The sequence below is a fragment of the Hyperolius riggenbachi genome, chromosome 11 (assembly GCF_040937935.1).
Source record: "Hyperolius riggenbachi isolate aHypRig1 chromosome 11, aHypRig1.pri, whole genome shotgun sequence".
NCBI classification, from domain to species: Eukaryota; Metazoa; Chordata; class Amphibia; order Anura; family Hyperoliidae; genus Hyperolius; species Hyperolius riggenbachi.
The window spans coordinates 168,800,941-168,826,440 of NC_090656.1; the positions used below are offsets into that span (position 1 = coordinate 168,800,941).

The following is a 25,500-nucleotide window of genomic DNA, read 5'->3' on the forward strand; positions in this document are numbered from 1 at the left end:
ATCTAGTGTGAAATCCCCGGGGTCCTGCCGGATCAAAGCACACACGGATCTGACTAAGGTCTGAGAGCTTTCACTGCGAAGTTTCAGCAACAACAGACAATGAGCCATTGACATCCCCATCCTTAAATACAGACAGGCAATTCCAAAGCTTCTGCCCAGAACCGCTTGACCAATCGGCAGTGAGAACAGCGGTCCAATGTCAGCTGACCGGTCGATCAGCTGACCTGTCTCCTAAGCCCATAAAGGTCCTGCCGCTCCGCGCGCGAGCGTGCAGACCTAACCTGATGTGCCACTGAAAGACCTGTCCTGCCGGGAACTGCACAAGACGCCTGAGGAGATGCGACAGCCGCCGCCGTGACGTCAGCTGTAGAAGCTGCGGCCGCGCTGCTTTCCGCCGCTGAGGTAATTGCGCTATACCTGACACTGGGTATTCTGGGATGCCTTGATTGCTCTGCTCTCACTGCTGCTGCCTGGGAGATCTGTCTCCATGATCTTGCCTGTTATCCGCATGCTTATCGCGTTATCGAAACAGCCGGTATTCTCAGTTCACATTCCGCCTGCTCTAATCTTTATGAATTGACATGTAGTGACATGTGTTGAGATAATCACCGCATAAGGCGGTAATTTCCCGCACTGCTCAGGAATTGTAGCTTTTCATGCGGATACAGCTTTTATGAATGGACACTTTGCTAAATGGTCAGTAAAGTCAGCTGTTTTGAGCATTACTGCATGCGGGAATGCTTTATGAATAGAGGCCATAGTGTTATGTCTGGTACACACCATGCAATTTCCCATCAAATAGATGGGTCGATAGATAATTTCCAACAGATCCAATCAGATTTCTGATCGATTTTCTGATCACTTCTATGTAAATCGTTAAAAAAAAACCTATCTATCTATTCGACCCATCTATCTGACGGGAAATTGCATGGTGTGACCAGGCTTTATATCCAGAGGTTGTCTTTTGCAAATAACCTTATGAGTGCTGGCAGCATTGCTGCAGAGGTTGAAGGGGTGGCCTGTCTATGCTGAGACCATACGCCACACACAGCATCAAATTGCTCTGCATGGCTGTTGTCCCAGAAGTATACCAAAGTAATGATCAAGGGTGTTATGTATAAAGATGGGGCAAATTCAGACTGCATCATCTGCCTATATTGCCATTCACTAGTCTAGCAACATGTAATACGGTAGTGCTTGTAATGTTGGCCAGCAACTTTTGTAGAAAACTTGGAGCACCCCACAGGTAATGTATCTCCCAAGTCACATAGCTGTGGTTAGGAGGGGTCATGAGACAACCTACTAATCTTGTAATTGCATTATTATGTGAAACTGATGACTCTTTAGGACTAGATACTGAGGAGATAGTTTAATCAGTTCAGCACTTGCTGGATCTGGCACTGCAAATAGCAAGGTGCTGTTTGGAACTGAGCACTCGCCATCCTTTGTTTCTGTCCTATCCTAGTGTTTCTGCTGCCTCAGCTATCTAAGTTCCAGCTAAAAGGCAGCATGCAGCCCAATGTGCAAACTACTGTACTTTTGGAGCTGTGGCCGGCTGCTGCTGCAACCCTGGATGTCTGCATTAAGCCCAGTAGGGAGACCATGCACAGATGTCCATTTAATTGAATGTACAGCCATTAGTACTATTACTTACCACCATTTACTGTCATTTGTGCAACCGCCACGTTTCAATCCTGATTTTTTGCCATCGGCATAGCCGATCCTGGAACCAAAGATCGTTTACAGCTGAAAGTTGACAAATGCTTTTCTGCAAGCAGGCGGCTGGTTCAGACGGACCTTACTGTTAGGAGAGCTAATGCATGAGATAAACAAAGAAAGAAAATTCATCAGATAAGGAGAGATAAGTCATGAGTTAAATCAAATAAGAAGATATAAACCTTAATTAAGGAGAAATAAATCATGAGTTAAGGTATTTAACAAGAGATACATTGGGGTTGATTCACTAAACAGTGCTATTGGATAGCGCTATAGTGCTACATGAATTACGCTTGTCATTGTGCTCGCAAAACTATGCACGGTAAAACTGAGATCACGCATTAATTTGAGCGCATAGAAGTTTACGTGCGTAATGTTAATATTTGTCAGCTGTTTGGCTGTATAAGCTTTGCTCAACTGCACTTGCTTCAGAATAGTTTGAGACTGGGCAAGTAAGTGCTATTTGTTTGCATGTGTCCTTTACAATTTTCAGCTGTTTTTGGCCTCTGTGTAGTTTTTCAATTTTTTTTTTAAGTAGTAATTAAATTGTGTTGGTCATATGTACAATGCCAAGCAACCATAACTTTTATTAATTGTATATCACTATATGCATAGTAACATGTGGATACTGTGTAGTGTGACTTGTGTTGTGTGCTGTGTAATGTGTGTGTACTGTGAAGCTGCAGCACACTGCTGGGGACACTGTGAAGCTGCAGCACACTGCTGGGGACACTGTGAAGCTGCAGCACACTGCTGGGGACACTGCGAAGCTGCAGCACACTGCTGGGGACACTGCGAAGCTGCAGCACACTGCTGGGGACACTGCGAAGCTGCAGCACACTGCTGGGGACACTGCGAAGCTGCAGCACACTGCTGGGGACACTGCGAAGCTGCAGCACACTGCTGGGGACACTGTGAAGCTGCAACACACTGCTGGGGACACTGTGAAGCTGGGACACAGTGTGTGCTGGAGCTGACATAGAGGTAAAGGGAACAATTGGCCCAGGGCCCCTGAGCTCTGCAGGGGCACCTGCACTGCTGGACCCCAAGTTGCCTCTTCCTCCTTCTGCACCCAAGGTTCCCCCCATTGGAAACATGTATTTACATGGTGCTGTTGGCCCCTTACAGATGCTCGAATGTGCTTGATCACATAAATTAGTACTTATGACATTTAAAAAGTATGAATTGTCCTGGACAAATGTTAATATATTTTTTTTTTATATTTTTGTTTAAATTTTCCTTCAGTGATGAAACCATTTGAGGTTTGGCTGGATGAGTGCATGCTAGGTAATGAATGCTAAGTTTGCTATGTTTTCAAAGCATACACTATTAAACTACACACTATTAACACATCATTTTGTATGTGCATTGAAAACATCACCGCTTTTGATTATTTCCCTACCAACCCCTATCTAATGAACACGCTCTACCGTACTTGCTGATAGCGCTTGTGGCGTTATGCACACAGTTACGCTGTACGCGAGTTATGAAATAACTCTGTTAGTGAATCAACCCCATTGTGAGTTAATAAGTAAGGAGAGATTATTTAACAAAAAAGTTGTGAATCAGTCCTATGGCCCATACTTGATTCACTTTTACTCCTAAGTTTTCTCCTAGCTGTTATTTTTCACACCAAGCAAGAACATACTTTCACCTACTTTTTGGTACTTTTTCAATCGCAGAATGCTCTTATTTCTTAGGAGAACGCCTAGGAGAAAAAGTGAATTGAATAAAGGCCCATGTATTATTTACAAACAATGAATGTAAAAAAAGTACATTAATTCATTCACAAAAGTGGACAAAAATATGGAAACACCTGGCAAAAGACACATGACCTTGGCTAACATGGCATAGGACCACCTTTAACATTCTGAGCTACTTGCAGTCTCCTTGGCATCGAGAAAAAGAGATCCTGTATAGTTTTCAGGGGAAACTTGTACCCTTTTTCCCTGCAAAACATTAATAAGATGTGTTAATGATGATGGGGTGGATATCGCGCTTAAACATTTGTCTCCAACAATGACTACAAGGGCTCAATAATATTGAGGTCGGACGATTGTGGAGGCCATGGTAAAGTTGAAACTTTATCTTGGTGCTCTGAAAACCAGTTCTGGACAATGTGAGCTGTATAAACAGTGGCTTTGTCATCTTGATAAACAGCATCACCTTCAGGGAACAACCTCTGCACCATGTGATGGACCTGGTAACTCAAAATGGTCACCTGGTGGTTGTGGTTGACTGTACCTTGCAATGTAATGATGGGTCCAGCCGATACCATAACTGTGCCCCTGCCATGTTTCATGATTGATAGCAACAGGCACGTGCAAGGGGGGGGGGGGGGGGGGGGGGTCGGTGGGGGGGGGGTACCCAGGCACTTAGGCACCCAGGCACCCCCCTTTTTAAAACCTTCAAAAAGGCCCCTCTGGCCATGCAAAATAAGCCTCACACCCAACTACGATAAGCCCCACCCATCCGCGGGAAGCTCTGCCCCCGCCTGCAACACTTTCAGGTGATGAGGCCCGGACAGGAATCCTAGTGTGGCATACTGACCTCTCCCTCCACCTAGGACCCATACCGACCTCTACCTCTCCCAGCACCCACAGTGACCTCTCCCTCCACCTAGCATCCACAGTGACCTCTCCCTCCACCTAGCATCCACAGTGACCTCTCCCTCCACCTAGCATCCACAGTGACCTCTCCCTCCACCTAGCAACCACAGTGACCTCTCCCTCCACCTAGCATCCACAGTGACCTCTCCCCCCACATAGCAACCACAGTGACCTCTCCCTCCCGAGCACCCACAGTGACCTCTCCATCCACCTAGCACCCACAGTCACCTCTCCCTCCACCTATAACCCATACTGACCTCTCCCTTTACCTAGCACCCCCAGTGACCTCTCCCTCTACCTAGCACCCACGGTGACCTCTCCCTTCCCCAGCACCCACAGTGACCTCTCCCTTCCCCAGCACCCACAGTGACCTCTCCCTCCACCTAGCACCCACAGTGACCTCTCCCTCCACCTAGCACCCACAGTGACTTCTCCCTCCCCCAGCACCCACAGTGACCTCTCTCTCCCACAGTGACCTCTCCCTCCACCTAGCACCCACAATTACTTCTCCCTCCCCAACACAAACAGTGACCTCTCCCTTCACCTAGCACCCACAATCACCTCTCCCTCACCAGCTCTAGCAGTGATCCTGCCTACCCCAGCACCCACACTGACCTATCCCTCCCCCAGCACCCACAGTGATCATTCCCTCCCCCAGAGGCTACCCTCCTGTCCGCTGCAGCACCCACAGGGACCTCCCATCAAAAAAAAACAGCGCATACAGCGACCTCTCCCATCACCAGCGCCCACCGTGACCTCTCCCAACACAGCATCCACGACTACTTCCTCCTCCAGGAACCACACTGACCTCTCTCAGCACCCACAGTGACCTCCCCTTCCTCCAGCACCCATACTGACCATCTTCCTTCCACAGCATCAACAGTGACCTTCCCTTCCTCCAGCACCCACAATGACCTCTACCTCCCCCAAGATCCACAGTGACCTCCCCCAAAGGACCCACACTGCAGGCATGGCACCAAGTATTCGCACCTATGTGATACCCAGTACCTGCAACCAACACCTACATGCTTCATCTGCAGTAGTTCCAGTTGCACTAAGCCTCCACTTGGTGCCCAGCACAAACACCGAGCGCTCACATGACATCCAGTACATGCACTCAGAACTCACAAGGGACTGAATACCTGCTATCAGCACCTACATTATGCTTGATACCCACCCATACAACCAGAAATCCACAAGACACCCTGTGCCAGCACCCAGAACCCACATGGCACCCAGCATCTGCATTTAGCACCCACATGACAACAAATACCCCACTAGCCAGCACCCATCACCCATATGGCACCATGTACTCACTCCCAGTACCCACTTGGCACTCAGTATTTGCACCTAAGACCCACATAACACCCTATTACATCCATAATTAACGCCCACATGGCACAGTACTCACATGGCACCAAGTTCCAAAGCCATTATATGCACCTAGTACCCGTCCATGGCCAGCACCCAAATAGTACCCAGTACCTACCCTTGGTCTGAACCCATATGAGATTCAGTACTCTCCCATGGCACACATCCAGACCACACATTGCACTCCCTACTCACTCATGTCCAACACTCAACTGGCTCCCTGTACCAATTAGCACTCACATGGCACCCACTATTGTTCATCACCATCTGCTACTCATTCAGCATACAATACAGCATAGCACCCACTGCAAATAAACACCCAATACAAACTGGACCTTGGTATCCACAGCAGCTTGACACAGACTGTACTTTGGTATCTCTGCACCCACTGCAACTTAGCACAAACTGGACCTTTGCATTTAACCACCCACTGCACCTTGACACTTACTGCAGTCTTGCATCTACTAATCCTTAGCAACCACTGCATATTGGCAACCACTGCTCCTTTGCCTGAAAAGAAGCTTGGGTGCTGATCTAGAGGGACAGACGTCCCAGTAATGAAAGGTGAGTCCATGCCTGCACCGTGGGCTTCACTGTGCCCACTCTAACAGTTGGCACATATGACTACTGATTTGAGAGTGGTGGCGCCAAAAGAGTTGATTGGAAGGAGATACAAAGTCTGCCTGATACTGCTATGAAGGTGTGTGTGTGTGTGTGTGTGTGGGGGGGGGGGTTAAGACTGCCTAATGCTTTCTGGAGAGCGGGTATTACATACACAATTTAGCACAATTGTTCGATTAGGGCCCCTTTTTCAAATTTGAGCACCACCCCCTTGAGGGTCCTCTGCACGGCCCTGGATAGCAAACAATCTGGATTGTAAGCTTGGGATGGCATTCTCCAGATCTTAATTTGGCCAGAAGTCAGAAACCGTGTAATTCTTGACACATCTGGCCAAATTAACTTTTTCTATTGCTCCATAATCTAGGTTTGATGATTTTGACACTACTGTCTCCTCTTGGTAGCTGATGAATGGTTTTGCAATGGCACCTCATCCTTTGCTTGAGGAGTTCCCTTCATACTGTTTTGGTGCTAATAGGGTTTGTGAGAATGGTATTCAGTCCAACAGTCATTTTGCAGATGTAGACTTCTTATTCATCACAACTTTACTCAATGATCTTTTATGACAAAGGGAACCTGACGTGCGAGGAGTATGGTATCTGCCATATTTATTTCTTTTGAAACAATACCAGTTGCCTGGCCTGCCTGTTGTTCAGATCTCTTGAGCTGCAGTGCACACACCTGAATAAAGCATTCAGCTAATCTTGTCAACCTTCAGGCAGATGACTAACTGGAGAGCCAGGCAATCTGTATTGTTTACAGGGAATACATATGTCATTCTCCATATTCCTCTCACTTCAGGTGTGCTTTAAGACATTTTACATTATTTGTGAAAAACATAATTTTTGTTGTGTAACATTTCTTGGCAATCCAGGCTTCTCTTCTAGAGATAAGCACAAAATATCAGACTTCTAACACATTGCAAAATATAATTTGTACTACTAATTTAAGCAACCATATCCCAGCCATAAAATAGTACACTACATTCCTTGAGCCATTTTCATGAGGAACACCATCCAAGATCTCTCATTTTGCTTTGTGATATTATCTTGTTTCTCAGAAAAATGCTTAATCTAGAATGTTACAGTATGCTTTATTAGCATCGGTCATCTTGTTCTGACAAAATATGCATTCTTCTTGTTGGTCTTCATTATCAAGTATGCACAATTTAGTATTATTTTCTGGTTTTATAAAACCCAGCGAAAATGAATAAAATACAAAAAAAGTTTCTTATGCAAAAACATTTTTATTTTACATATAGTTGAAATCCGACATTTATAAACACTTAGCGTGGATTCTATACAACTCACTTTGTAAGCTATTCACAGATTTTTACTAACAAATTTTGAATTTGGCATATTAAAGAGACTCTGTAACGAAAAAAAAGTTACCATGGGGGGTACTCACCTTGGAAGGGGGAAGCCTCTGGATCCTAATGAGGCTTCCCCCATCCTCCTGTGTCCCACGGCGGTCTCGCTACAACCCACAGAACGCACAACCGACAATTTGTCAGGCTGTGCAATATTTACCTTTTCTGGCTTCAGCGGGGGCGCTGTTGCAGCTTTCCAAATGGAAATGGGCTTAAATAGCCGATCTCTGTCGGATCTGCTCTACTATGCAGGCGCAGGAGACTTACGCCTGCGCAGTAGAGCGAACCGACAGAGATCGGCTATTTCCGCCTACCTCCGAGCGGGGAGCCGAGCCTGCGCTGGAGTCGGGAAGGTAAAGATTTTACATCCCCGCCGTTTTGGGAGCTTTATCGCTGAGGCTTCCCCCACCCGAGGTGAGTACTCCCCATGGGAACCTTTTTTTAGTAACAGATTTTCTTTAAGACCTTTACTTTGTGTACGCAAAGTACCGTAATTTCTTTCAATCATGTTCACAGATTATTACTCTTTTTATTGAATGTTTCAAAACTCCAGTGAGTCACTAAGAACCCCTCTAGTGATCTATGTTGTTAATATTTTTTCAATTAGAAGTTAACTTTGGCTTGGAAGGTGGTGGCAGGGGTTGTTTGTCCTACATACTATTCACTGTCCTATTCTGCATTTTGTGTTTTTAATGAGGTGGTTTGTTCCTTCATTCTCACAGTAGCTAGGCTTTGTGATACAGAAATAGTTTTAAGGCGCAAACACTCATCCAATTTTGATTGGCCAACCACTGACCAATTTTACCATCTCCGTGTAGTATGAGGGCAAACAGATTTTGAATACTATGAAAAAATTGTGTAGATAAGCTCTTTTACTATATGAAAATGGTAAAATTGTCCAGTCAGTGGCCAGTTAAAATTGAGAATGCATGCCAGGCTTAAAGGGATTCTGAAGTATAAATAAAATAATGCAGTGGTGGTATACATCACCCACTCCAGTGCTACAGACCCGATACCACAGGCATCCCTTTATATATAAAGCACTGTCATTTCAGTAAAAAAAAGGAAGCGTGAAGGCTGGCAGGGATTTGCCTGATTTGTTCCCCGCCCTCTTTTATTACAGTGATCAATGCTTGTGCTGATTTCACTTTGGAAAAAATCACATGTGCTTCTCAATGATTTTTGTCTGCAATAGCTGTATTTAATGGCGCATGATAAAAAGCATCAATAGGTGTTTAAACTTTCAGTTGGGTTTCTCTTTGCAAAAGTATATTGGTTATTAAATTGTTAAAGTAAATGTGATTTTCTGACCTGTCAGTTCCTGGATACAGGTTGTTAATATCATAGATCCTGTGGATGGTTTTCCTGAAGCTGTTAATCATTACAGTACAAGTGAAAAAACTCTATTCTCTGCTGAAATAATAGAGATCTTGCTGGTACCTATAAATGGATGTACATAACAGCATGTTTTTTAATCACATCATAATAATGTTGGGATGATTAACCAAGACAGGCGAAACAAAAGTTCTGATTGGCTACTATAGGAAACTGCTAGATTTTTGTTTCAATGTATCCTAAAATTGTCTTGGTAAATCTAACACTGTGGGATTTGCCTACTGACACAAGTGCAGAGAAGAATGACAGACAAAGTTCAGAACGTCACTCACAGGTGCAGGATCCAGTATGTCAGGCAGACCTCAATGGAAAAGATAGGAAGTGATCCACAGACTGAAACAAGAAACAAAATCATCCACAGGATCAACTGGCATCAACTTTCTTTTCCATTGAGGTCTGCAGAGAAGAATGTTTCAGAAGTGTAGCAGTTGCCCACAGCAATCAGCTACAGTCCTTGACTTATTTTGCAGCTGAAACCTGATTTGGTGCTTGAGAGAACTGCTAATTCTGTCTTGCTAATTTGGCAGTGGAGGAAATAGGGGGTTTAACCAGTGGCATATCCGACAGAGGAAGCAGACAGCGCTTGCTCAGACTTGCTGCGACTGGCCTAACTTACAGGATCCGGTACAGAAGACGGAGAAGACTGAGGACGGCGGCGTGGGAGAGATCTGTGCAGATGGGGCTGGAGGAAGCCCCAGGTATGTATAACACTTTGAATATATTTAGCCTCTGGTACACTTTAACGGGCAAAACCATACAACGGAATTGCTTTTCATTGCATATTTATGGAAGGTTTTGTGATTTTTTTTTTCAGTACTATTAGAAATTAAACTGTTTTTTTAGAGATGGATAGCTTTTCACTTACAACTCCGATTACTGTAAAGTTGATTTAATTGAAAAAAATAAAAGTAGAGCTAGTGCTGTGAGTTTAGTGCTGCCCGAGCTGTCTCACCTATGAGAATAACTATTTCTGCAGTGTAATGGGTGAATGACATTCTATCAGTTGCTAGGAAGTACCATTGCCTATATCCAGCAGTAGAATCACATCAAGCAGAGAGCTTATCTACACTTAAAACCTAACATTAGTCTATAGGAGCTAGGAACGCTGTGGATTGCTGGGTTTAGGCAGCAGTGATGTGGTCGCAGCTCCTGGCAGAATAACAGGTGACAGGGAGGGGAGAACGGTGTCCACCTACCATACTACAGATAATAGCTTTTCAGGAAGGGCCATGCTATACTAAGAGATGTTAAAGAGGAACTCCAGTGAAAATAATGTAATAAAAAAGTGCTTCATTTTTAAAATAATTATGTATAAATTATTTAGTCAGTGTTTCCCCATTGTAAAATCTTTTAAATGCCTGAATTACATTCTGACATTTATGACATGGTCACATTTTTACTTCTGGCAGGTGATGTAGCTGCTGCATGCTTTTTTGGCAGTTGGAAACATCTGTAAACAGCTACTTCCCACAATGCAACAAGGTTCAAAGACAGGAAACCGCCAGGACCATGGTCCTCAGAGTTTCTTGTAGGCGTTCAGTTCTTGGTCACGGTTTCTCTTTAAGAAATTTGAGTTGACTCAAATTTTATTATACTTTTATGCAAACATATGTAACTTGGAAATGAATCAATCAAGATCTGGCAGCCACTGCATTTTATTAGTCCAGTTCGAACCTGTATACATTTGCATCAAATTAACATTAAATTTGCATCAGCTCAAAATTATTAGCATCTCATTGACCATCTCTAATCACAACATTAGGCCTGCTGTCTGTCTATTAGTCAAATATGTTTTCAAAATGACCCTCTAGATGGAATTTAGTAGAAAGAAAAAATGTGGGATTTATTTTAATGCAGTGCTGTTTAATGGGAACAGCAACAAATGTAAGCATTTAAAACATCACTTTTGAGCAGCAGAGGGAGACTTGATAGTTATACTACTACTACTAATCTGCTGTGTTATAAAATGTGTCACTGTTCCAGTTTTGGGCAAACTTTGTGTGTGTAGCAGAATTGACAGATCTCCCATTTTTCAGCTCTTGCTGAGTTACTTATCTAAAGTGAAACTGGTACTACAGCTCCTGATAAGACTACTTACAAGGTGGCAGCCTCAATCTCTAGTTACCATATGCTACCAATATTACGCTTTACAGTGTCTTCCCCCCAGTCCCATCCCGGGTTCTCATGACGTTTTCTTTTACAGTCTTTTAACAGATCCTTGCAAATTAGGGGTCGTCTGACTTTGATCGAAGCAACTAACCTGACGAAAGAAGGGTTTGAGCACAGAGAAGGTAAGATGCGAGATGCACATTCTTATTTCGGCTTTATTGTTGCAGCGATATCCTCTTTTACAATAGGAATCTGACAAGTAGCATGTCTGTCTTTGGCAGTTTTATGCAGATTTTCAAGGTACTGTGGCAGGGAATGTGTTAACCTGTAGTCCGCAGCAGGACTTTGGGATCTCAATAGGTTGGTTACCATGGTAGGAGGTAAAGCAGCTTAGTGAAGAGGGGCAGCCAGGCTTTTTTTTTTTTTTTTTTTTTTTTTTTTAAGCCTGTTCTTGTGCTCCCTTTGTCTACACACTCTCCCTACAATTCATTCCTTTCTTTTCTCTTTTTGCAAGTGCTTTAAACACCTGCTACTGAAATTTCAATTGGTCGTTCATTTCCAAATGACATTTTTTCCACCTATTGCTTAGGGATTTTTAAGTGAAAAAAATTCAAATACATTTTTCATATCAATTTGTAGTTAGGTACATGTGTGATATCCTTGCCTTACAACATTTTCACAAGTGCCTAAACTTTCCCATGGTTTTGTGCAAACGTTTTAGGTACATGTAAAAATACTGTAACGCGAGGATTTAAAAAACAAAACAAAAAGAAAAACAAAGAAGTGGTTTCTTTTTATTTATCAAATTAGGCTAAAAAGTGTCACTCTAATCAGCTAGTTAATCCAAAACACCTGCAAAGGTTTCCTATCTTATATATTAGTTTAATCGTTTAAGTTGAATTACTGAAATAAATGGACTTTTGCACGCTACTCTACTTTTTCGAATTTCACCTGTGTGTGTGTGTGTGTGTGTGTGTGTGTGTGTGTGTGTGTGTGTGTGTGTATATATATATATATATATATATATATATATATATATATATATATATATATATATATATATATATATATATATATATATATATATATATATATATATATATATATATATATATATATATATATATATATATATATATATGTATACACACACACACACACACACACACACATATATATATTATATATATTACACATATATATATATGTATATCTGTATATATATCTCAGTATCATGAAAATCATACAGATTGAAACAAATACTTGTCAATGTCTCAGGTAGTTGTGAGAAACTCTGTAAGATGAAGATGCTGTGAGATGCAGTGAATAGTGTTTATTTGACAATGAACAACTTACAAAGTGTGCAAGCAAGACAATAATCATGAATATTTGGTGAAACTAGTCTTTTCCTGTAAGACAACATGCATTCTCCCAGGTACCCCCCCAAACCACTGCTGTGCCCGATGCTCCCCTTCCAGGCTGGCTACCTCCTGGGGCAACTATACTAGCTACCTATACTAGGGCAACTATACTACCTATACTGGGGCAGCTACCTATAATGGGGCAACTATACTACCTATACTTTGGGCAACTATACTAGCTACCTATACTGAGGCAACTATACTACCTATACTTTGGGCAACTATACTAGCTACCTATACTGAGGCAACTATACTACCTATACTGGGGCAATTATACTAGCTAATTATACTGGGCAACTATACTACCTATACTGAGGGCAACTATACTACCTATACTGGAGCAGCTACCTATACTTGGGGCAACTATACTAGCTACCTATACTGGGGCAACTATATTAGCTACCTATACTGGGGGCAACAATATTGGCTACCTATACTGGGGCAACTATACTAGCTACCCATACTTGGGCAATTATACTGGCTACCTACACTGGGGGCAACTATACCTGGCTACCTTATATAGGGGCACCTATACCTGGCTACCTACTTATACTGAGGGGGAAATTTTTTTGGGTGCTGTGCGATCGTTTTAAGTGTGTGTGTGTGTGTGTGTGTGTGTGTGTGTGTGGGGGGGGGGGGGGGGCATCCTCACAAGTTTGCCTCAGGCAGTGAAAGGTCTAGAACTGGCCCTGCCTTTATGCCTTTAATTTATTAAATGAGTTGCAGATTGCCCAGCAAGCTCTGGTTTTCATGGTGAACCAGAACTCTAAGGAGTGTGTAAGGGGCTTAGAGAGCTCAAAGATCCTCCTTACTAACATGCTTTGCAAAACATAAATTTGCCTTTTTAAAGAGACTCTGTAACACATGTTTCAGCCTTAGTTCTTCTATCCTATAAGTTCCTATGCCTGTTCTAATGTGCTCTGGCTTACTGCAGCCTTTCCTAATTGCACTGTCTCTTTAATAAATCTTATCTCCTTTCCTCTGTTGTGTCTGTCGGGCTAAGGCTTGAATGTGTGGAATGTGCAGGGCTGCTTGTAATTGGATAGAGGCGATACACACCCTCTGCAGGCCCCCTGCACACTCTGTATGACTCACACACTCTGTTTATGTGAGCCTATCACAAGCTGGTTAGTTTGTTTGTAAACACTGCCTAAAACTGTTAATTACAAGCCAGGATTGCAGCAGAGAGTGGCAGAAACAGCACAGAGGGGCACAGGAAAAAATAAGGGATAGAATGGTATGTTTTTTAGTGTAAGAATGTTAGAGTACAGATTCTCTTTAAAGCAGAAGGTATTTGCAATTATTCCATTTGGAGTGATCTTTGAGGTGTCCCACAGTGCATCACTGCTGAATATGCAAATCATCTCTTTATTGTCCCAAACTAATCCAACATGGATATACAGACTGTTTTGGATTGGTTGATCCTCATCCGTGCATGGCATATGGCTCAATGGGGTAGGACTTGAAACACCCAGAGTTAGAGATTGCCCAACAAGCTCATGGTGAACCAGAACTTGCCTCAGATGCTGGCTTTATTTGGCTTGGGCTGAGACCCATGAAACGCGTTGCCAAGTGCATATTAAAGAACGTTACAAGTTATTTTGAACGTGTCATCATTGAGGTAAGACACCTCAAACTTTTTTCATGTTAGTTGCTTTTAACATAGTTTTATCATACCCTGGGTGCCTATTTCTCCCCCTTTGTCTCGTACAGGTTTGCTTTAAAGAGGAACTGTCAGCAGTACTATCTCAAAAAACCACACATATATAAGTAGATAAGTACTTGCTCTATGTACATAACGTATGTATTGTACTTTCCACATTTTGATTTCAGTGAATTATATGTAGTAAATAAAGATAATTCTGTTTCAGGCATTTGCCATTTTAATTCCCTCTGAATGAAGCCAATATTGATGTCATTTCCTCCCTTACTCTGAGAGGAGGGCATCCAGTGCAAACACTGTGGGACAGATTTATCAAGAGTGTCTGAGACAAAATATTAGTAGGTTTTTAGAAATCCATGCAGAACTGTCTCGGGCATCTTAAGAAATCAGATTCTTTCTAAAACTGTTGTATAATAGGAGGTGCTAGGAAGGTCTCTCAGACAGTGCAGTGTGTGAGGGGAATTGCTGTTGCTGAGTTAACCAACACACCTGCTGTATTGATAGCAGCAGGCTCTGAGGAGGAATTCAGCAGGTGGGAGGAGCACATCACAAATCATGTATAGCCTGCACTCTGAAATCATGTCATTCCAGCAGATCTGTAGAACTGCTATCAAGCACTTCTTAATCTGCGCCAGTTTAGGGATGGATTTGCACTTCTCTTAACTGTAGTGCAGCTCTAGAAATTCATGCTAAACTGCCACTATTACCTAGGATTTAAGAACGTTCTTATTATCATGCAGAACTGTTCTCCCTGCTGGTTAGAACAGATTAAGAAGAAAAAACTGTTGGTAATGTTTGATAAATCTCCCCCAGTCTTCAGACACTCCCACCCAACTCTACTACAATAGAAAGTGCTTTGTCATTGTGTGACACTGTAGCTTGAGAAGCATGAGAAATATTGGCCAATCAGAGAGGAACAGAGGTGTGAGAGGGGAAAACAGGAGGGAAAGAGGCTTCATCCAATCAGGCTGCATTAGTTAAGTCTGAGGGCATACTAAAGAAGCAAAAAGACAGCCCAGCATGCCCTGCAACATCCTTTGTGCAGCAGATGTACCTAAAAAAAAGAGCCAGGGAAACTGGGGAAATATTTTATGGAGAAGAAAAATAAGAGTAATTTTTAACTTTTGGATTGCCTAGTTTACTTGATTACCTGACAAAAATAAAGAATTGATTTTATGCCCGACAGTTACGCTTTAAGCTTCTGCCCAACCCTACCATTTTGGGGAAAATTTTCCATGTGACAAAATCAGTAGTTTCATGGTAAATAGTATTTTGAAACATGCTGCTTCTTGACTCACAATTCAGAGTCTGTGTTCTTCATTTTCTCTGGCTGCAATTTATTGTTGAGCAATTGAGATTTTCTGGCTGTGAATGAGAGAAAGAGAGGCAGCTGATAAGGTGATAATGTAAACAGCTGCGCAATAAAGAAACAGCATAGCTTTTTTTAGACAAAGCATGCCTGCCCTCATTGTCCTGTACAGTGTTTACCTTTTCTTTCACTGTCAGCCAGGTACATCTGTGCCTGTGTATTATAAAGTGTACCTTATGATTATTGCATTGCTGTTCAGTCATATGCCTGAACTGTCTTAGGAAATTTTTCAGTGTTCAATCACGATATGTTTCTAAGAAGGGACTTGCAATGTCTAGATAAAACATTAAAGGGGAACTTCAGCCTAAACAAACATACTGTCATTAAGTTACATTAGTTATGTTAATTCAAATAAATAGGTAATATAATCTCTTATCCACCCTGTTTTAAAAGAACAGGCAAACGTTTGTGATTTCATGGGGGCTGCCATCTTTGTCATGGGGGCAGCCATCTTTTTCATGGGGGCAGCAAACTGTACTGTGTCCTGATTACCCCTCCCAGCTGCGCATGCTAGACTTCAAATCTCAGTTTTTTTCTGTGCAGCTAAAAATGAGGCTTGGGAAAAGAAAAACAAAGTTCTGATGCTGTGAAACTGTTAAAGAAACACCAAGCCTTTTCAGTGCTGCTGAATACATTTTTAGTCTGGAGGTTCACTTTAAGGTTGCCAATATTAACCACTTCACAACTGAGGGGTTTTAAAAGGAGTACATATTTACCAAACAAAAACAATTAATGCATGGGTTTGAATGGATTTTAGATTAAAACAGATCCTGGCCTTGACTATGTTGCACCAGCAGCATTATAAATACAAAGTACAACTTAGCTAAACCTCACCCACGTTAGAAAGTTACCAATAAGTGGTTTCCTGTATCAAATTCAGCCTACCACCACGTTAAAGACGCAAATGCAGCCTCAAAAATGCAAATACAAAAGGCACTCAAAAAAAGGTCCAAGAAACATGGTAGTGATGGCCCAGCAGGATTGCATTATTACGCTATGTGCAGTCGCATGCGGAAAATGGCTGCGATTCGCACTTAGTGGAAATAGGTTATTTTAGTGCGTTTGCGATTCTGAGTGAGGCGCTCCCAGGAGCGATCTTGGATCCAGGAGAGCAGCAGTGGTAGATAGATGAGAAGCAGAGGTTAATTACGTAAGATGGTGATAGGAGAGGGAAGAAAAATAATTAGGGGGAGAAATTGACTGATGTATTTGAGGAGGCCATTAGTGATTACCCCACATTTGATCTCGGATCCACTTTAAATTAAAAAAAAAGTTTGGAGTGGTGAGAAAATTCCAGTAGAATTTGACTGCAATAAAGTAGAAAGTTTTGAATAAGGATGGTACACTTTATTAAACATATTAAGAGAGCAAGCTTTTTATACAATTCTTTTATATCTTCTTCAGGGGCCTTTTACACACATTTTGCTGCAGCTAACGCTAGGGCAATGAAAGTCTATGGGGTAGTTCACATTGCATGCATTGCGGTGCACTACGGCGAAAGCACCCTAACACTAGCACATACCTATGTTACCGTGCAACTCATGTGGCGACGTGCGGTGGACCGGAAGTCATGTAAGTCTATGGCGACGCAGGTGTTTTTTTAAACGACCGCCGCTAGTTTTATACGTTGTGCATGCGCGGAAGCATATTTCGTCAATACTCTTCTGTACACGTCATCAATTCAGCCACAGGAAGTGAGCGTTAGAGAACCTCACTTCCTATATGGCCTGCTGCCTGACGGGGGATTACTGCAGAAGGCCTTTTTGCTACTGCCAATGTGCAGTGTGAAACCGCCCTCAGGCTTCACCGCTGCGTGCCTATTCCTAAATGCACAACTTATGGACACACATGAACATAAGACGGAATCACTGAGTTCTTTTGCTAAACCAGAACAATGTTTTAAAAAAATAATGCAATTTGTTTGAAGGCGCTGCCATGTCTCCCACTGTGCAAATTGAATGCAAGTATACTTGTGACTAGCTGCATTCACTGCTTCACATCCACTTTCAAAATTTTAGATTAGAATTAGCACATAATTTGCATCTGATTTGTATTCAAGGCATGTATTTAGTTCCAGAGGGGCTCTGCATTGCCTTTGTGGGCTTACATTTCAGGTGCATCCTTGAGCGCTGTCACTTTTTTGTCTGAGGCTAGATTCACAGTAAGACGTTGCGTTTTGATGCCACTTTAAAGTCGCACCGCAAGCTTACAACGCAATGCGCCCAAAAAGTGGCAACACAGCGTTACCGTCGCATACAGCAGATACAGTAAAAAATACAGGCAATGAAAAGTATGCTTCCAAGTCATTACTGACCATGTGCAAACAGTCCAACGCAGCTAATAACGTGTATAACGCACTGCATGCAGTACTTTTACTTAACGTGCAGCGTTAGACACCAACGCAACGTGTGCACTGTGAACAGGGCATTGGTTTTTCATTGCAGTGAGTTATTCTGCGTTAAATGCTGTTTTAACGCGCGACTTTAACATCCCACTGTGAACTTAGCCTGAATGTTATTAAAATGTAGTTTTTTACAATGGTGTGATCATTCCTTTTGAGGAATTCTCACACACTTGAAAGCTCTCAGCTGTGATGAAGGGATAGTAAATTACAGACTCACTCATATAGGGTTGTTTAAACAGAACAGAGAAAATGAATTTGGTTGCAGCGCTATTTCTAAATAATAATAATTGCAGCAAAGAGAATACTGTGGCAGCTCCCAGTCACAGTCAATTCAAACACACTAAAACATAAAATAACTCCTGCGCTAAAATAGTGATTGAACTTCAATTTTTAATAAAATGTACAATATATTATGCATATTCAACACCGCTGGGCACCATTCAACTATGCATCTCACATCAACACACCAATCATAAAACTGCTTGAATAAGCCTGAACTACCTCAGTCATATGATCATATGTAAATCCTCCGTGCATGGAAAAATGAATAAAAATATTTAAAAATAATTTAAATATATGCATTTGCTTGTTGTGAAAACAGTAGCAGAAAACAGGTAAGTTCATATGAGCTCATAGTGGAGCTGCTGCTCAAGGGAGCTGCACATGAAAGAGAGGGGCTTCTCTATATGGATGCTGAACATAAAAGAGATAGTTGCCCAAGAAATTGTATGGGGTGCTTTACAAGGAAGGGATGGCAACTACAGAACAGTTTTTAGGCATAAACCATCCATTCAAAGGCCTAGAGGACCCTCTGGTGTACAAGGTGCAATGTGGCGAGAACTTCAGACATTCTGTAGCGTACGGTATGGCACTATGGTGGTGTTCTGGTACCATGCAGCCGTTCTCCTCTACCTTTGCTTAAAGTGTACCCGAGGCAACATGTGACACGGTGAGATAAACATGTGTATGTACAGTGCAAAACATATTAATAAGTGGAAGTGCCTGCTTTTGTCTTGTTGGTACCTTGTAGGGAATATAGTAAACATTATGATACACAAATTACAGCTTAAAAGTTTTCCTGGCAGAATACAACTTCTGAGAGCAGGGCGAGATAAAAAAAGGTCAATCGTTCATGTATTTTCATTTAGAGACACTTCAAAGGCTGCCGCTGAGCAGAAACAACAACACATCCAATCTACTTTACAAATGTTTAAATATAAAATAAGTGTTTATCGCATCAGTTTATTTTCATCTTAGGTTCACTTTAACAGTTCTCTTCACAGTTCAGTGAAGCAACAACATATCCCTTTTGGTTATTGGTTGCCTGGTTTTCTATCTGCTCCACATAAGGTGAAACACTGTGGAATGTCTGAATTTTATGTTACATCAGACAATGTCCCCCTCCCCAAGCTAAACAATTATGGAGCCTTCACCCCTCTACCCATAAGCTCTTCTTTAAATGCATTGAGCTCAACAATTCTTGGAACCAGGTGAAGTATGCAATCCCCCTACAAGCCAGACAGAATTCTGGCTCCCACAGATTGCTTATGTGCTCATGTGGCATACTGATTACAATCAACCAATCAATCAATTGCAGACACACCTGATCTCAAGTCATGTGAATAAAGCACACTTGTCCACAGAAACAATTTCTTCAATTACAACCTCTCCATAACTGTGGACAAGACCAAAGAGCAGTCAAAAGAAGCTGATGATCAAGACTGTTGATAATGCACAATGCTGGAGGTACAAAACCCCTGGGGATGAGCTTGGTTAGAAGGTAACAACTATTGGTATGATTATTTGGAAATGCAAGAAATGTAAAATTATTATCAGTCATCTTCTGGACCTCCAAGCAAGATCTTGCCTCATGGGGGGAGGAGGACCATGAGAAAGGTGAAGTATCAGTCTGTAACGTCATGGGGGGAGTGTGTTAATGATCTGAAGGCAATTGGGGCCACAGTCACCAAGAACACCATTGGTAACTTACTACAGCGGAATAGATTGAAATCTTGCAGGGCCCGCATGGTCCCCTGTTCAAGAAAACGCATGTAAAACCCCGTCATGAGGTTTCCTTTATTTGTAATCGTTTTTTGTTTCTGGATTTTTGGTTGATAGTCTTTCTCCGTTAAAATTAATCTACCTTAAAACTACAAACTGGTAATTCCTTTTAAGTAGGCACATTTTTAAATTTAGCAGAGGAACAAATAATTATTTCCCAGTGTAATGATTGACGTCTAGAAGCCTGAAGAGTAAGACTGATTGCTTGCCTCTCATGGCTCCAGATAGTGAGTTACTTAGAGGGGCGTAACCATGCTGGACTGGACCCCCCTGCAGAGATCTGTCAGCAGGCCCCTCAGCGGGTTGGAGCTAGGGCTAACTATATAAAGGGGACACCTGGATACCTATACTGGAGGAAGGTGGCTACATCACTATACTATGGGGGTAATCTGGCTATCTATACTGGGGGAACATATTACTACCTATACTGTATACTATATATACCTATAAATGTATTAGAGACACAGGATCAGGAGGACTGCCAGGCAACTGGTATTGTTTAAAAGGAAATAAATATGGAAGCCTCCATATCCCTCTCACTTCGGGTTCCCTTTAATCAAAGTTATAGTTAAATAGTTATATGTCCTACTCGGCTTTGGTTGCAAACAAATGTTGGTCATCATTATTACTATCTCTACTATCTGTCACCCATTCTGTCTACCACTGGTTCTTATCGCATACTGCTTTCTGTCACTTCTTGTCACCCACTGATATTTACCACTGCTTTTCACCCACCTTTTGCTACTGCTCATCACCTACTTCCTGCCAATACTTACCACCTACAGCTCGTCTATACTGCTTGTCACTAAATTATACTCATTATTTGCACAGTGGCGTAGTGGTTAGCGCTCTCGCCTTGCAGCGCTGGGTCCCCGGTTTGAATCCCAGCCAGGTCAACATCTGCAAGGAGTTTGTATGTTCTTCCCATGTCTGCGTGGGTTTCCTCCTGGCACTCCAGTTTTCTCCCACATCCCAAAAACATACAGATAAGTTTATTGGCTTCCCCCTAAATTGGCCCTAGACTATGATACATACACTACATGATACATACATATGACTACGGTAGGGACTATAATGTGAGCCCCACTGAGGGACAGTTAGTGACAAGACAATATACTCTGTACAGCGCTGCATAATATGTCAGCGCTATATAAATACTTAAATGAATAAATACATTTGTTTGTAGCTGGGTTCTACCACTGCCATTACAATTTACCAATGACTGTATAATTGCCTCTACAATCCACCTGTCACTACCTTCCTGCCAATAGAATTAATTTCTCACTACCTGCCTGATACCTAAACCTGGTTATAACAATTGACTGGTATTATTTGCCTGTGACTGATATTATGTGCTTGTCAACAACTGCACGACAGTGTCTGCTTTTCTTTTTTCTTTTTGCTTTCTTTGCTATTTAATTTTATGTTTACTTAAAGTGGGATAAAACTAATAGCCAAAAAGGGTTAAAAACTCAACTTTTTCTCGTTACTGAGCTGCTAATTGATAAAAAGTATTGCTTGAGAACTTTCGCATGGAAAATGCTATTTTCAATTTTGAGAAAATATTAGTGAAAATGCATTTTATTTTCGCAATATAGTTATTTTCTTTCCAGTGCAAAAAATTATTTTTACTGTGAAAAATTGCAAAAAGTGTGAAAATCATTTATTTTTAGCATGAAAATTTGCAAAACAAAAAAATCGAATTTTACATAATTTTCACAAAAATTAATGTGAAAAGATTGTCTTTTTCGCTCAGCACTGTTGATAAGATTGCCATTTCCATACAGAATTATCAGATTGTGTATGGAGCTGTGTAAACAATGCATAAACGTTTCGGCTGTATCCAGGGGGAAGCAGATAACTCTCTTCTTTGATCAGTAACAAGTCAATCTGATCATTTGCACTGAAATTGGCAATGTTTTCAGTAAGGTTCAGTTAAGTGTAAATATGTTTTCAAATGACATTAGAGCAGTTTTAGCGTTCAAATGCATTTTTTTCTGTGTTTAATGTGTTAGAGAAAAAAAATAATTTTGAGTTTCAACCCACTTTTTAACTGTACATATAGCACTGTTGCATGAGGAACAGTGATGGTTGCTTGTGGCTCAGTCATGAAGTCCAAAGGAGGGATCCGCACACACAGAGTTGTTGGAACTTCACATAACTTTTATTTTCCCAACACACAGACGTAATACATCTGACTGTGTAACCGCCGATCGCCGATATGGTCCCCTTTGTCAAGGCATCGGGCAGACAAACATGTACATCACACACTCTGCAAACTGTACAATATATAGACCTGACAATGTAATCAATGAACTGATTAGCAACAGCATATGATCATTTGTTTGTGGGAGAATATACAATACATCATCATTCAACTATCGATCTTTCTGATCAAATTGTTACATCGTTTATTAGAAAGATCTATCATGTATGGACACATTTAGAGATGAGGCCAATATATCTGTCTATAAATATATTAAAGTGAACTTTTCTGTTTTACAGCATTTGTGCTCGTCATACACACACCCGTCATATTTACTGATGTCCCAAAGAATTCGATCCTAAAAGTGGCTTTCATTTGTTCTCATTCTTACTCAACACAAAGGAGGCAGAAGGAACAAAAGCATGAGATGGTGTGTGGCAAGTGACTGCAATGAGCAGAGGGGAAGCCAGCCAAGCACAGCAATGGCTGCTCTCAGCACTCGATAAGCCGTACAGGTTGTGGTGGGAGGAAGTTACTACTGTTACACCAGCTGCAGAATTCTCACGGTGGATGCAATCTTCTCTTACAAAGTGAAGCAGACTAGCATGTCACAGCGGCCCGTGGAGACGCCGAGCCTTAGTTTGCTCTCTGTGCTGTAGACCTGCAGACAAAAACAAGAAGCCAGGCTGGATTAAAATGCCATCAAAAGGAAAATATCTGATTAAAGGCAATGATGACTGGATGATCACGCATTCACTTTATGAAAAGTATCAGTGCATCAGCCAACATTATCCACTGCTGCTCATCTTCCTTTTTGTGGTTGGGACTGCCTGCTTGACTCTTATTATTCTGTTCTTCACATCCAAAATAGTGAGTAAAGTTTTTATTTTGGCTTTCAGTTGTGTGAATGGGCGGAATTAGCTGTAACTCACATTAGGTTGCTGCTGCAATCCAAATTCCTTCTGAATAGTTTAGTAAGTCTCTCGCTAACATCTATTTACATTTTCTTTTTCAGTCTGATACTGATTGGTTTTCCTAACTCTTATTTTTTTTACTGTGTTTTTTTTTTTTAAGTTTATCTAAGGCCAGCCCCACTCCCCCTTTACCTTTACCTTAACTTTACCTCAGATAGTGCAGTGAATACATTTTTAGTAAGTTGTTTTTGGACAGGCTTAAAGGACAACTGAAGTGAGAGGGATATGAAGGCTGCCATATTTATTTCCTTTTAAACAATGCCAATTGCTTGGCAGCCCTGCATATCTATTTGGCTGCAGAAGTGTCTGAATAACACCAGAAACACGCATGCAGCTAATCTTGTCAGATCTGACAATAATGTCAGAAACATCTGCTCTGCTGCATGCTTGTTCAGGGTCTGTGGCTAAAAGTATTAGAGGCCGAGGATCAGCAGAATAGCCAGGCAACTGGTATTGCTTAACCACTTGCTGACCAGGGAATTTTTCAATGACCGGTGCTGCATGGGCTCTACAGCCCGCAGCACCGATCAGGAGTGCAGCAGGGCGATCAGACTACCCCCCTTTTTTCCCCACTAGGGGGATGTCCTGCTGGGGGGGTCTGATCGCCGCCGGCTGCATTTGCTTAGCGGGGGGGGGGGCTCTTCAAAGCCCCCCTCCGCAGCGTTCTCCGCCGTCTCGCCGCTCCCTCCCTCTCCCTCCCCCTGTGAGCTGCGCAGGACGGATTTCCGTCCTGCGCATTAAAGGATAGGCTTCAGCCTATCATATGCCGGCGATCCCCGGCCAATCAGAGGCCGGGGATCGCCGATCTGCCTTGCGCCGTATGATGTAAACAGCGGGGATTTCTTCCCTCCGTGAACTGACATGGAAAGGCCGTTTCCATGGAAACCCGCAGACGACCAGTTTACGCCAATCGGCGTTAGCTGGTCGTCAAGAGGTTAAAAGGCAATAAATATGGCAGCCTCCATATACCCTTCACTGCAGTTGTCCTTTAAGGCACCCATACACTTGCCAATTTTGCTGTTCGTTTCCCTGGAGATATGATTAATTTTCTGTGAAACGGTTTTCCCAAAATGTTCGATCAATTTAAGATAGATCGATACTAACCAAGAATCTATCAAAAGTATATTCCGGGCAAGGCAGTAAAATCAGTACTGTATAGGGCCAGGGCGGGAGTGGAAGTCAAGTGATAGGCCATAGCATTGCATTGAATAGTACAATGCTAAAATGTTATCAATTTCTAATAGATTCCCTGTTGAAATCTATTGAAAATTGATGTTTTGTGTGGAAAGGAATCAATCATTTTGCCACATCGGGTGGCAATCTATGATTGCCAGCTTTAAATTTAAGGTGCCCATTAACTATACAATTTTTGGTGAGCAATTGTATTTTTGATCAGATTATGCCGATTGTATGAAAATAGAGAAGCTGATGGCCCCAATCAATCCTGAACAATTGCATTATCAACCTTTTCTACGTTAGCCTTTTAGACGTATCTGCTACATCCAAAAAGCTGCTGCCGCTCCGCTACACGCTCCCGCGGACGATCGCAAGCACGCCCGCACGCTCCCATGCCGCGGCCCATTAGCCCACTCAGTGATCTAAGTCCCCGTAAGTTAGACTGACGGCTTCTACTAGAAGCCACAATCTTTTATAAAGGAAAAAAAAGTTTCATGTCCTCCCTATACTTCCTGGAAGCGAGAGTGCTCGCTTACAGGAAGAAAAAATAGTAAAACTACATCTACATAAATTTTTTGAAATAAATTCACTATTACATTACTGTTTACCTCCCACTCTCCCCAAAAATACTAAACAAAAATTTTTAATAAAAAAAATTACAATTTAAAAAAAAACAGTTACCTAAGGGTCTAAACTTTTTTTTTAAATATGCATGTGAAAAGGGTATATTACTATTATTTTTTAAAATTATAAGCTTGTAAATAGTGATGGACGCAAAACTGAAAAAATGCACCTTTATTTCCAAATAAAATATTGATGCCATACACTGTGATAGGGAAATAATTTAAATGGTGTAATAACCGGGACAAATGGGCAATTAAAATATGTGGGTGTTAATTATGGTAGCATGTATTATTTTAAAGCTATACTGGCCGAAGACTGATAAATAATAATTTTTTCACTTTTTTTTCTCTTAATATTCCTGTAAAATGCATTTAGAAAAAAATAATTCTTAGCAAAATGTACCCAAAGAAAGCCT

The 25,500-nt window shown here is 41.8% G+C and overlaps 1 protein-coding gene across 5 annotated transcripts in view; it reads left to right on the plus strand.

Moving 5' to 3' along the window:
• The window catches only part of ADCY7 (adenylate cyclase 7), a 257,372-nt gene that overhangs the window by 74,540 nt on the left and 157,332 nt on the right, over nucleotides 1-25,500 (plus strand). For all 5 annotated transcript variants that reach the window (XM_068259628.1, XM_068259630.1, XM_068259629.1 and 2 more), the window contains 2 exons: nucleotides 11,282-11,369; nucleotides 22,611-23,181. In XM_068259628.1, the coding sequence (XP_068115729.1) occupies nucleotides 23,008-23,181 (174 nt within the window). In that variant the 5' untranslated portion in view covers nucleotides 11,282-11,369; nucleotides 22,611-23,007. The remainder of the gene's footprint in view (nucleotides 1-11,281; nucleotides 11,370-22,610; nucleotides 23,182-25,500) is intronic.